This window comes from Cygnus atratus, chromosome 2 (assembly GCF_013377495.2).
Source record: "Cygnus atratus isolate AKBS03 ecotype Queensland, Australia chromosome 2, CAtr_DNAZoo_HiC_assembly, whole genome shotgun sequence".
NCBI classification, from domain to species: Eukaryota; Metazoa; Chordata; class Aves; order Anseriformes; family Anatidae; genus Cygnus; species Cygnus atratus.
The window spans coordinates 54,123,156-54,136,042 of record NC_066363.1 but is presented as its reverse complement, the minus strand read 5'-3'; the positions used below and the strand labels follow the sequence as shown (position 1 = coordinate 54,136,042).

General features: G+C 45.4%; 1 protein-coding gene across 5 annotated transcripts in view; it reads left to right on the top strand.

The window, feature by feature from the left end:
* Positions 1–614: 614 nt before the first annotated feature.
* NUP153 (nucleoporin 153) overlaps positions 615–12,887 on the top strand; it is a 42,248-nt gene continuing 29,975 nt past the window's right edge. For 2 of the 5 annotated variants that reach the window (XM_035549802.2, XM_050709136.1), the window contains exon 1: positions 687–887. In XM_035549802.2, coding sequence (XP_035405695.1) covers positions 729–887 — 159 coding nt within the window. In that variant the 5' untranslated portion in view covers positions 687–728. Of the gene's footprint in view, positions 888–12,887 lie in introns of all 5 variants that reach the window. The other 3 variants (XM_050709137.1, XM_035549800.2, XM_050709138.1) reach the window with 3 other exon arrangements.

Sequence of the window (12,887 nt, the reverse complement as noted above, 5' to 3'; positions counted from 1 at the left end):
GGTGTTGGTTACCGGTGCGGGGCTTCTTTGACGAGCGCTGTGGGCTCGGGGCGCCGTCCCACGCCCGGCGCGGCGCTGCGGCACGCCAGCGGTCGGCACCACGGCGCGGGGAGGCTCTGGAGGTGACTCCTAGCCCCGTGCTTACGGTGTCCGGGCCGGGTTTTATTATGGCGCCCGGGTCCTGAGGGCGCCGTCCCTGAGGGAGCCCCACTCCCCTCCCCTCCCCCACCCGGTCCCCCCACGCCGCGCTTTCCCGCGCGGCCCCGCCCCCCCCCCGGCCGCGAGGCACGCCGGGGCCGTCGCCGCCGGGTGACGCGCACCGCATGCGCCGCGCTGACGCGAGCGGGGAGCGCTCGCCCCAATTGGCCGTGTGAGGGGAGCAGCGGAGCGGGGAGGGCGAAGGAAGGGAAGGAGGGAGGGGGGGAGCGCGGCGGCGGCGGCAGCGAGCGGGCGGGAGGAGGAGGAGGAGGAGGAGCGGGAGGGCGGCGGGACCGGGACGGGACCGGGGCGGGGCGAGGAACGGCAGCGGCAGCGGGAGGGGGGGGGCGCGCGTTCCCGTGAGGGGAGGGGGCGCGCGCGCGCGAGGGAGGGAGGGAGGGGGAGGGGCAGGGCAGGCCGCGCGGCGCGTGGCGGCGGGGGGCGGCGGGGCCCTGTGACGGCACAGAACGCGGGGAGGGGGCGGTATGGCCTCGGGCGGTGCGACCGGTAGCGGCGTGAACGGCAGCGGTATGGCCGGTGGCGGCATGGCCGGTGGCGGCGGGGCGCCGGGCGGCAGCCCAGGAGCGGGATCAGGAGCTGGAGGAGGAGGAGGAGCGGCCGGCGGCAAGATGAAGAGTCGGCGCCAGCATTTGGGCGCCGCGAAGCCCCCCTATGCCAGGAGCAAGCAGGTGAGGAGCGGCCCCCCCGCAGCGGGCCCTTCCCCCTCAGCCCACCAGTTACCCCCTTACTTACCTGTCACACCCTTACTTACCCCCTTACCCGCCCCTTTACCCCCTTAATTACCCCCTACCTACCTCCTTACCCCCTTAGTTACCCCCTCAACCCCTTACTAACCCCCTTCGTTATCCCCTCAGCCCCTTACTTACCCCCTTACCCCTCTACCCAGCCCATTACCCCCCTCCCCCCACTCCCCTTCAACCCCAGCCCGCTGCCCTCAGGACCCCCAGTGCCACCCCCAGGGCTTTCCCTGCTCCCTGCACCCCTCCTCACCCCATCATAAATTCTCTGAATGTTACCTGCCAGGCTTTGCTTCTCTTTTGTGTTGTAGGGTACAGTAGGTTGACGGTGAAAGCGGTCCGTAAATTCGGGGTGTGAAAATCCCCGTGCTGGAGGGGGGACACGCTGAGATCACTCCCAGCAGCTCTTTGCTAAGAAATGTCAGGACGCCCAGAGAGATGCTCTGGAGATGCCCTCTGCACATGTTTGTTCAGCCAAAACCTCTCCTCTATTAAATCAGCAATGTAACTTAGGGGATTGATTATCATATGCAAAACCAAGGGAGCGTTATGCATGGATAGCTGCTCAATTAGGTTTTTATCACTTGCAGAAATGCCAAGTCCCTTATACCATATATTGATAATCAATCTTGTCCATCTAAAGCTGGCCTGGAAGGGCAATGCAAACATTCCCCACGCTTACAGAGCAAACGTTGAAACCTCCGGCTTCAACAGTGCATTAATGTTGAAAGTGCCATATCTTGCGTGTGCCGACACTGCGTAGATAATTGATAAACTTTACATGTGAATTAAAAATAATCAGTGGAGATGGTTTTCTAACTTTTCTATTGTCTGTTATCTCGGTGTGTTTTCCAGTAGGTTTATTTAAACAGTATGCCAGAGCAAACACGTGCTTGGGGATATCTGGGAGATTCTGCACAGAGAATGGATGCTGCACACCCAACGCAGATCAAATTGACAGTAACTTATCAGGGAAGAATTTTAATGATTTGATAAATAGACAAACTGATAGATGTTACATGCGTGCATTTATTATAGCAGTTAGCTTTGTAACCATACGAAAAGTGCAAATGTTCATAACGTAAAAGGATGAGCTTTGAGTAGATCGCTTGCTTAGAGCATTTGTCAATTAATTTTAGTTTATTTTCAATATAATGTCCACTCTGCAGAAGGTTCTGTGGCTTAATGTTAATTGTCTCTCAGTGATGCAGTTGGGGAGGCACGAAAGCAATTGATGCTATTTTATGAGGTTATACCTCTGGTTCTGATCCCTACCCCACTGTTTTTCTCATCCTTCCCCCTACAGCTTTAGTCGATAAGTCGATTCTTAGAAATACTTAAATAGATCTGTTTTGTGTGCTTGTGATCATAATTACAGCCCACCAAACCCTCTGTCTCTTACCAGTAAGCTCTGAAGGTGCCTGGGCACTGTAGACAGTATAGTTAACAGCTTTGAAGTTCCTGGGAACTAATCCTGGATCTAATTTACTTTTTTTTTTTTTCCCCCTACCTGCAGGAGGGATGATTAGCAGGATGCCTAGCTCATGATTGTCAGCTTTCTGGATATTATTTAACCGTAGTTCTTGGGGATTTCGGTCAGGTGGGAATTCTCCGATTGTACCCGATGTATGCTGCAGAGTCAGTCTTCTACAAAATACAGCAACAGCTTTAGAAGGCTCTTGCAAGAGGAGGTGCTGCTGCTTTTTAAAAACTATTAGTTAAAGCGTTTGTTCAGAATGTGGTAGACCCTACTTCAGCTTCCTTTTTTGCCTGGAGCGATCAACCTACATCTTCCACTTTCCAGGCAAATATCCCAGTCGTCAAGCTGTGTGTTATCTTCAGTTCTCCTGGTTGAGGCTGTGTTACTATCCAGAAAAAGAACGCATGATTCACTGAGCCAGAAAGAGGATGTATAAGAAAATGTTGCCCTCCAAGAATGGAGACGTGCAGGTTCTGGCCCTTGGTTTCAGAACTTATTACTCGTTTTATGTTAGATGTTCCTTGCTGCAAGCATCCAAAGCCTATTATTTCCTGCCCTTTTCTGCCCGTATGCCTGATGACTAAACTTCAGAGCCCCGCTTCGTTATGTTTTTGTTTGTTTGTTTTTTAAATCTAGTGCCTTTTTTTAAACTGGATGAAACAGGAGAGGTGAACAGATGCTGTCTGGAAGAGAGCACTCGTGACTTGCAGCTTGCGTACTGTCCTAGGAGATGGAGATACGGATACAGATAGCCCCACCAGTGAAGGAACTAAACTGTGGTATTTTCCCTTTAAGGCTACCATCCTGCCTTATAAAAAGGGCACTGTCAGCGGCTATATTATTAAGCAAACAAAAAGTAACAGTGCTGCTAGGTAAAGATAGTATAGGCTCACCCACCCCAAAGGTTTCTGGGCTGGGAATCCTCAGAAACAAAAAGCTTTCTGCATTTCTGGGTTAGGTAGTCTGGGAGTAGAATTTAGGAGTCCCTCCCCGGACTGCTTTCTTAATGGCTCTGTGCAGACAGCTCCGTGCTGATTGCATTGACTTGAGATAATGCTGGGCTTGGCGTGCTACCCGTTCACTCAGCCATTTCATGCTGAAATATCCTTCCTCCTCCTGTACCGTGTAAGGAGCCTGGGCACCTGGGTTGAAATTGCATCTGTGCCCTGAGAGCCGAGCACGTGAGGGTGAGGGAGCTGCTGTGTCCAACGCTGGGCTTTCATCTGCAGGATGTGGCCAGAAGTGCTTCTAAGTGCTGGGTTGCCCCAGTCATTTAGGTAGGCGTTACTCGCGTGGATGCATTATTGGGATGACTGTTCGCATTGTTAACTTATTAACCAGCTTCCCTACAGGAGGAGAAGAGGCTAGCATAACTTTGGGGGTTATTTTTTTATTTGATAATCAATCATTCAAATGAAAATGTCAGAGAAGTTTGACTCTCTTGGACTTTTAAACTCATGCAGGCAGATTCAAGCATGAGAAATCAATAATTGTATGTATAACAGGTATGTACCTGAAACGTTTCTTTAACCTTCCCATAAACCTGTATGTTCACGTTAAGCTTCATATCAGAGCTTTTTGATACTGGCTGTCATATTTGTAGATTGAAACTTCTGCTGGCTTTTTTATTTTTCTTACACGTGCATATGCCAGTGCATACTCGTAACGTAGATGTGCTACGCTGGTATAAAGGAAAACAATCCAAACGTTTTCCTTGCAGAAACCAGCATAAGTTGCTGCATACTTGTAATTGGTCTTATGCTTCAGATGTTAGCAGAAAGCCATTCATTTAACGTGGCGAGTCCCGATCAGATAGCACCTCTGTCTGATGGGCGAGTTTTACAGGGTCATGTGAGATGTCATGTAAGATTCTGCCCAGGCAGAGCAGTTACAGGATCAGGAATTTAAACTATATGCAGCAATGCCTAAATCATTACATTATCACCTGCTTCTGTCTTGAAGGTGGGCCAGTTGTAAATGATTGTTTGATTTATGCCTGGGATTTTCTTGGCGTGCAGTGACTGCAGGCAGTGGGCAGAAGGAGTCTTGCAAGCTGTCGGGTTTATTTTGGGAGGAAATCTTGAAACTCATGCCGAAGAGTTCCTAGAATATCCTATCGAGTAATGTAAATTAGTTCATGTTAACCTGAAGCAGGGAAATATTAATTTATAAAAATCTTTAATCTATTAAAGAACATCCATAGGGAGCTAGCTGTGCAAGTATGACTTTATTGGTTTAATTCTTATCGATAGAATTATATCTTGAAATCTGCTTAGGTGATGGTGTTAATATTTGTATGCATCTCCCTGCTTGTTCTGGTGTAGGAGTAAGTTAGCACATTGAGCTAAATATTTGTAGATGTTAAGAAATGCTTCAAGTGTCTTTAAAGATTCTTTTAAATGAACGGGCTGGTAATTGACTTCAGAGGTTTTGTCTCTGTCCCAGCAATATCAAATTGTATCGGCGGAACAGATGTTTAAAGATATGACTTGGCTTTTTACTGCCGCCCAAAGCAAAAAATGCATCCTGGTGGGGAAGAACTTTCTAAACTGGGATACTGACAGTTTTCTCTCATTTAGGCTAGCAGTCCTGTCAGCGGTACCACAAATTGCAGAATACAACTGCTGTACCGTTTTATTAATATTTTTGTTGCTGTCATGACAGCCTTGGGGGCTGTGAAGTGTTGGGGAAAAACAATAGTAGTGAGCGTTGTCTCAGGACAGAAGATTTTAAAGCAGATGAAATAAATGTCCGTGTAAGCTGGAACACCGCACGTTGCCTTCATCTGCTGGCGGCACATCATTTCCTCTGCGTTATTTATTCCTCCAGCCGGTAATTAGCGCTGGTTCTTGCTCCCCTGCTGTGGAGGAACTGAGCTGCTGATTCAGAAGACTGTGAGGATAGAGTGCAACATCTCTTTTGCTTTCGGAAAAGAAGTTTTTTAGTTTTTGTAAATTGCAAGGTTGCCCTTGAGATCATAGCTAAGAGACTTTTCTCTAAGGCTGCTATTTCCAGACCGTTTTTTAACAAGTCGTCTCTTTTTTTAATGTGGTACAATTTTCCATTTCACTCTTGTTGAACTGCAAAAATTCTGTGTTTTTTGCTATCTTTTTGATGTTCCTTGAAGCTATTGTACAACTAGGAAATGTTGAGTAGCCATATTTATATAGTCATGATAGAAGGGGGAGATGTTCCCCAACGTGCGTCTCATGGTACGTGCTACTAAGAGAACGTAACAAAAATTCCTGTGTGCTTTTTGTAACATAAAATACATGTCTGAAGCTCAAGAATTAGTGTCTGTAATATTTTTCTAATGAAGAATTTTAGCTATTAGGCAAAAAATGTATTACTTTTTAGCTGTTAAATAATTAGTCTATTCAGTTTCATGAACAACTGCCCTATATTTGGGCATATTTATTATTTTCCCTTGTACAGTTCCCTTGTGCCCAGGTATTTTCCCTTTGTGCTACTACATTCTGTATTTTTTTTTATGGTGCTCCTTAAATGCCTTGACCTGCTTTCTACTTATGCCTAGGCGCTCCAGGTCTTATCTACCTCTTTAGTGAATTAATCGAAGGTAGGACTTAAATACACTTTTACAAGCCAAAGAGATATTAATTTTGCTAACCGTTGAGCCACTTGAAGCTAGTGTTCTTCACAGCTATTTGTCACCACGTCTGGAGGAAGGCTGGTACTCCCTCAGCTTTGTTAGGGACTGGGTGAGTACTCTCTGAACCCTTTCAAGCCAAGTCAGTTGGGTCATCTTAAAATTGAGCCAAGGCGAGTATGAACTGGCTTGTTTGACTTCGCCTGAAGCGTAAGTCGTTTTGCAACTTGCTGATACAGTATTTGTCATTGTGGTAGTCTAGATTGCTTTACAAAAATACTTATTAATTAAAAGATCCTCTCAACTATAATATTTGCTTTTCTTTGTTGTTGTGGGAGAGGTTACAAATACATTCCCCTTCTTTTGACAAGAAGAGATTTAAAATATTTATTCTGCTCACTGTCTAGGAATTAGCACAGCACTAAAGCGGTTATGTTAGGGCAGTAACACTGACGTTTTGGGGGGCAGTTTCCTTTGAGATTCTGTAACTTGTGACTGTACTTTGCATTTACTTATGGTGTCATTGTGTGTTTGGCTTGGTTATGATCGCCAGCTGTTTTTTAAAGTAAGCATAAATTCATAATAATCTTTACCTTTGCTGCAAAAAAAAGTGCATGCTAATGTACGAGCAGTGTGCATGCACTAAGGTCTTACAGCTATGGTTTAACACATGTGCTGGCTTTGCAAATACCTGTGCCAGCAGAAAATTTTCATTCTCCTTGCCAAGGTTGTTTATTACTGTCTCCATAGCTCTGCTGTTGGAAGGAGTCGTGCGAGTGTGTCCTGAAAGCTCGCTGACTTTGCTTTTAAGCTACAGCTGTGTTTTGAATCAAACTTTTCCTGAAGCAATTGGGTCTCAGGGCTCATTCCTCTGTTAGAGGTGTAGGTCTGGTAATCTCCAAGACCAACCAAAGATGCAAGCTGTTCAACTGTGCCAGATGCATGATAAGTCTAACACTGCAATTGTTTAGTATTTGTTATTAAACTTACTTTACAAAACTGTAGAATATATACAGATTTGTAGATGCCATTACCTAGAGTCACTAAAAAAATCTCAATGCAACGGCAATTTTTTGTTACCAATAAGAGAATAGTATTTAGAGACACTGCTTATGTTTGTGAGTTGCTCTTGGTTCTGTCAGCTGAGCTGTGGCGAAAGCACGTGGCCGGAAGGATGTTGCTGCCTCCGGTAACTCGAGGTTACGGCCCTGCAGCTGAGGTGAGCCTACATCACTTTTGCAGCTTCAGAAGGTTAGCTGTAAATGTCAACAAATGTAACTGTAGCTGCTGCTGCAGCTAAAGCAGCTGTGTCTGAGATTCAGCATTTTAGTGTCTCTTAAATCTTGTTAGGGAGTGCACGCACACCTGCTGAGGATTAGCTACAGCGTAAAGTAGTGCTTTTTACCAAGAAGGAAGGTGTCTTGTACTTTGCACCCTCTTTTGAAATGTTGTCGGCTAGAGGTGTGGACCAAACTTGAGGCTAAAGGTGTGGACCAAACTTGAGATAAGACCATTCAGCGCCACAAGGATTTAACCTAGCGAGTTAGATACTGATTTACCTATCAGAGCGTCTACTGGCCTTTTGCGCTTGGGTGGAAATGATAACAGTGGGACGTGTCTTCATGGGAGAAATCATCAAGCAGCACTGAAATGTAAAAGAGCACCAGAATTTCCCTGGGAAGTTCGTTCTAAAGCTAGCTACAGTGAGGAAAATGAGGCTCATTTTGGCATCTGGAAGCATAATCCCTTCTTCATGATATTTAGAAATAAATTTGAACTAGTCCAGTTGCTTCAAATAAAGTAGTTGTTTTTTCCACTGTCATGTAATTAATGACATTCCTGTAACATATTGTTCATATTAAGTCATAAGTTTTATTGTCTTTTTCTTCTAAATGAAAAACTCTGCTGCCCTACATCCAAACCGAAACCACTCCCTAGACAGCAAAAGCTTGGTTAGTCTGCAGGCAGTCTGAGCCCGTGCTGCTGCACAAGAGAGAGGATCACGTCAGGTTTCCATTTCTGTCCCTGCATTGGCACCAGCGCCTGTGTAAGCACACGGTAAGCTGGACCAGGGGCTGCCCCCGAAGGACATCACAGCCCACAGGTGAATTTTTGTCTGGGTCGGTTTGATACGATCCGCACGGTTGCATGTATGCGCACACTCGATCAAAAGAAGGGAGAGGTCTCGTTTCTTCCTTCTCTTGTCCTGGCTGCCTGATCTTGCTCTCCCTCCTGGGCCGTTTGTGTTGCACCACGCCAGCTGAATTCATTAGTCCAGCAGAGAAACACGTGTGTTTTGCCAGCTTAACGAATCCAGCTAGCAGGGAGAGCAGCCTGCTGTGCGCCAGAGCTGGCACAAGGTAACCGTGGGGGATGGAGAGAGCCTGGAAATCCTTTTTGGTGGTGGGAAGTGCTTCCTCCAGTCTGCTGCTGCTCGCTGAACTTCACCCTCAGGTGCAGGTTTTATTTTTGAGGATTTACTGATTTGTATGTTTTAAGAACTGAGACTTCTGAAATTGGAAGAGAAAATTAAAATACAATAATCAGAGTTGAGCTGGAGGTAAAAAGTAGATGCTTATAGAGGTGTGCATCTAATGAATTAGCTCTTTTATCGGGTTGTGCTTTTTGCATCTCTGAAGAATTCATGTTAGTGTGTAATCTTTCTGGATAATTTTTTTAGTACATCCTTTGTCGAATAGTGGGATTTACTTAAGTCTCTTACTGACATCAACTCCATTAAGAAAATAGATGTTTTCCAGTAAGGCATGGTTCCCAAGTATTCCTGCCAGCACTTTCGCCTCCATTGCTGGGTGAGAGACCCCTGGCAAGCTGGGAAAACTGTCCTATTCCTGAAGTATTTTTTTCCAAGAAATAGCCCGCTTGTAAGTTCGGAAGTTAAACTGTAACATATTTTTTTTTCTTTATATAAACCCTTTAAAGAAATGGTGTTTCAAAGTAGTAAACTATGACACCTGTTTGTTTACTGGTATTTCCCCCTCTGTATCTTTTGTTTAGGGATGCATCTCAAGGCAGCATGCCTCTGGTAACTGTAGTTACTGTTGCTGCGGTGTATGTATACATCGACTGAGACATATCTAGCAGAGCTGCGGGCTCTTGGGATGCGCAGCATTTGAGGAGCTGTTGTAAATACCTATTAGTAAGCTATTGGGCCTTTTCAGTGGATATTTTTTCATGTTCTGTGTTGTTCTCCTTTCCTGCTGCTATTTTAGGATGAGAATAGCGTGCGAGTGCATTTCAGACGAGCAGACAACTGTTGAGACTGACGGCAGCTCTCAAACCGCTGAAATCAGTGGGCTAATGCTGAATCTGCTGAAGGACTGGAGCACAGTCACTAGCTGAAGCGCTGCTATGTGCGGCTGGGGCTCTCCCTGGTGTGAAACTGTTTCGGAGCCTGCCTGTCCCGTGGCAATGGGGAGCCCCCAGAGCAGCTCCCTCCTCTGAAACCAGGGGGTTTGTGCAGCAGCCTGTTGGGTGTTACACCTGTAGTGAATCTGGGTATGGAGGGGGGGCCTGATAAATAATTGTGGCACGAGGAGCCTGGGCTTTGGACAGCCCACGAGCCCATCCTGTGACAAAAGGAAACGTGTCTGTACATTTCTTGAGCTGTTTCCTTCTTTTCCGCTTTGCATGTGTTGTCTAATATATTCCAGTTGTTAGGCTTGCTGAAAGATGAAATATGGAAGGGGGAAGTCAGCTGGGAGGTGAAAAGCATTTTTTTTTTTAATTTAATACTCACAAAATGAAACTATAGTACAATATAAAATCACTGAGAGTGAATGAACTTCCGAAAGTAATGCAGGGACTGCAAGACTTACTAAACATACAGTTTTTCCTGTGAAATAAGCTCAGAGCTTGTAAGTGAACTAAAGATAGGTAGCTTTCACTTACATTTCATTTATTTCACTACCATATGCATAATTCTGAAAGCATCAGGTTTTTACCTCCATTCTAACACAGAATTTTGATGGTTTTTCTTTCTTGCTTCCCGTTTAAAAGTTCAGGCCTATGGAAACACACATTTTGCAGTAGGAGTAAGCTTGTAACAGTTGTCCTGTGCCGTGTCTTCTGTGTTTCACCTCTGGATTGCTGCAGGTATCAGTGGGGCACGCGGGGTCCTTGTCAGAGGGACAGTCCCTCCTCTAGAGGGATTAATGATGGCAGTAGGGAACCTGGGATGGGCAAAGCACGGAGCTGGTGGCACGAGAGTGCTGGGGAGAGTGCCCTGCCACTGATGGGGAAGGAAAGGGCATTCAAGCACAAGTGCTGAAGTTGAGTAATAAGAACAGTAAAGGTTAGGGTAAAATTAAAATGTTGGCTTTGCAAGCGATGCAAGGCATGGCACTTTGCTAAAATACTCTGGCAAGAGCAGCAGGGCTGTGTGCTTAGAAGTGTGGTTGGTTGGTGGTACCTGAACTGTGTTGCCTGGACAGGAATGCAGCAGTGGTGCTTTATTTCTTGGTTTGCAGCTGTGACATGCAGGTAGGAGATAGCACTGGGAAGTTCTCAATTTCTCGAATCTTTTTGTGAATGGGCACGTCTGCAGGGTGTGTTTTACTTCTGGGGGGAGTGTTTGTTTCTTTTTTTTTAGCAATATATATGTTAGATTACAGGCTATGGCTCATTCACAGTGCCTGCCTAGTTCTTTTGCAATCCTTTAATCAACAGTTTTGCTTTGCAATAGGAGAATGGAGGTATGTTTCAGCATATTTTGCTTTTCCTTGCTTTGTCATTAACTGCCAGCATGCAGAAGTACAAGGCTCTGCTTCTTGTCTTCCGCCACGCGTGAGCTGGATGGAGCAGGCTGTCAGTATTTCCCGTGAGTTCTGGCTTCTGAATGGGCTGGAGAAATTATTCGGGGTTCAGTTTATTCTTAAAATGCCAATGATGTGGGGAGCAGCAGCCAGGCTGCCATATGCAAGAAAGGGTCAAAGCAGTCTGGCTTTAGGTTTGGACGGTAAAATGTCATCTTGGTTAATTATTCGTCTAGCTAGACTCTAGTTACTCAGATTATTAAAGATGACCGGGTGTTTGCTCTTCTGAGTGCCTGTGACTTCTTCCATCTTGATTCTCAGGCAGCTTTCTGTACCGGGAGGATTTCTACAGCAACAAAATCCTACAGGCCTATTCTAAATCTTTTTTTGCAAATTTTAACCCGTATGAGTTCCTGATACGCTTCCATTCATAGGAGCGAAATATTTGCGCCAATAAAAAGGGAACATGGAAATGAGGGGCTGGGGGCTGCCTCTGCTGGTACAGTGTGTTGGACTGTTTGTCAGCTGTGGCATTAATGTGTTTAATGGTTTTTGTAGGGAAGCTGAGGCTTAGGATTTATGTAGAAGAATAGCAACATTCAGAGCATTTTGTACTTGTGTTTTGATGTATTAACTGTGATGGATGTGTTCATTCAGTGGTGTCCTGTGTGGTTTAAACTATCCTTGGATATTTATTCTGTCTTCGTGCAAGTACACAATGAAATTACAGATCATTAGAAAAAATGTCAAATAGTGAATTAAGACGACTTTCTGGGGAAAGGCTTTGTGTTTTCTGTCTTCCTTTCTTCCTCTTCCCATGCCTCCCTCTTAACCCCAGATTCAGGGGTGTCTAATTTTCTTATATTTCCTGTAGTTTGATGGTTGCGTTATCATGTATGGAAGACCTAAGTGATTCAGGCTTTTATTTTGGCTTCTATGCTAATTTTTTTTAAGAGTTGAATACAGCACAGTTCTTGTTTCAGAATGATTAGACTGTAACTTTTGCATGTTCAAACTACACTATCAGTTTTCGACACCCAAATAATAATTTAGACTAGAAAATCCTCTTGCCTGACACCAGGGAAGTGGGAGAGCAGAGCCATTGGTACAGACCCAGCCAGAACCCGCAATACACGTGTTAGCAACTGATAAACAGGTTTTTGTTCAACTTCAACTCTTGCCACTTTTCATTTTTCGAAGCGTTGGAGTTGCTGAGTTAGCTTTTGTGTTTGCTCGCACCAGGGAGGCGAGCAGCCCGTTGTGTGGCTGTAGGCAGTGCAAGAGGTAGGGAAACCTGTGCCACAGGTGATCTGCGGTGTGCGGCTGGGCTTTGGCAGGGGGTTGCCTTGAAATTTTGAGGGAACGGTAGGGAACGAGTGACCGTCTAAACCAGTGCGACAAATAAGCATTCTGTAAGCATGGAGCGTAAGCATCGCAATGAACTTGTGATTGGCAAGATGGAAATGGCTTTTACTTATGCGGTAATTGCAGAATAGCAGTGTTTGGAAGTCCAAAACTTTAACGTACCGTGAAATGAAATTTAATCAAAATGGATCTATTTAACGGTCCTGTAGCGAGGCAACTGTTATTCAGCTATAGCTGTGTTTCTTCCAGGACATCTTCTGGGTTACCCTGACTGTTCAGAGCATAACTGTTTTTTGTGCGTATAGTTACTGCAATTCAGCATTACTAAAATTGGAAATATTTAGATTCACTGATTTTAATGGGTAGTATGGTCCTCACTGTCGCAGTAGATAATTGCTGAACGTCTGGTTTAGTTGGTTTTCACGTGAGAGTACGAAGAGGAAGAGTCCTGGAACAAGTCTGTAGGTCAGGAGCTATTCAGGCGTAGAGTTTCCTGATGCCCTTGCAGATTGACGACCTGCTGGTGAATTTTGGCAGAAGTTTCAAAACTTTGAACATTGCCAAGGTCACTTGGAAGTGCAGAAACTGATAGGTAGTTGTAAATCAATCTTAGGTGAATTTTAGGTTTACCGGAAGTGTAGCGATCCTACGCCAAGGATCAACCTTGTTGTCGTCTTCTGAATATTTGCTGTATAATATCTGTCTTC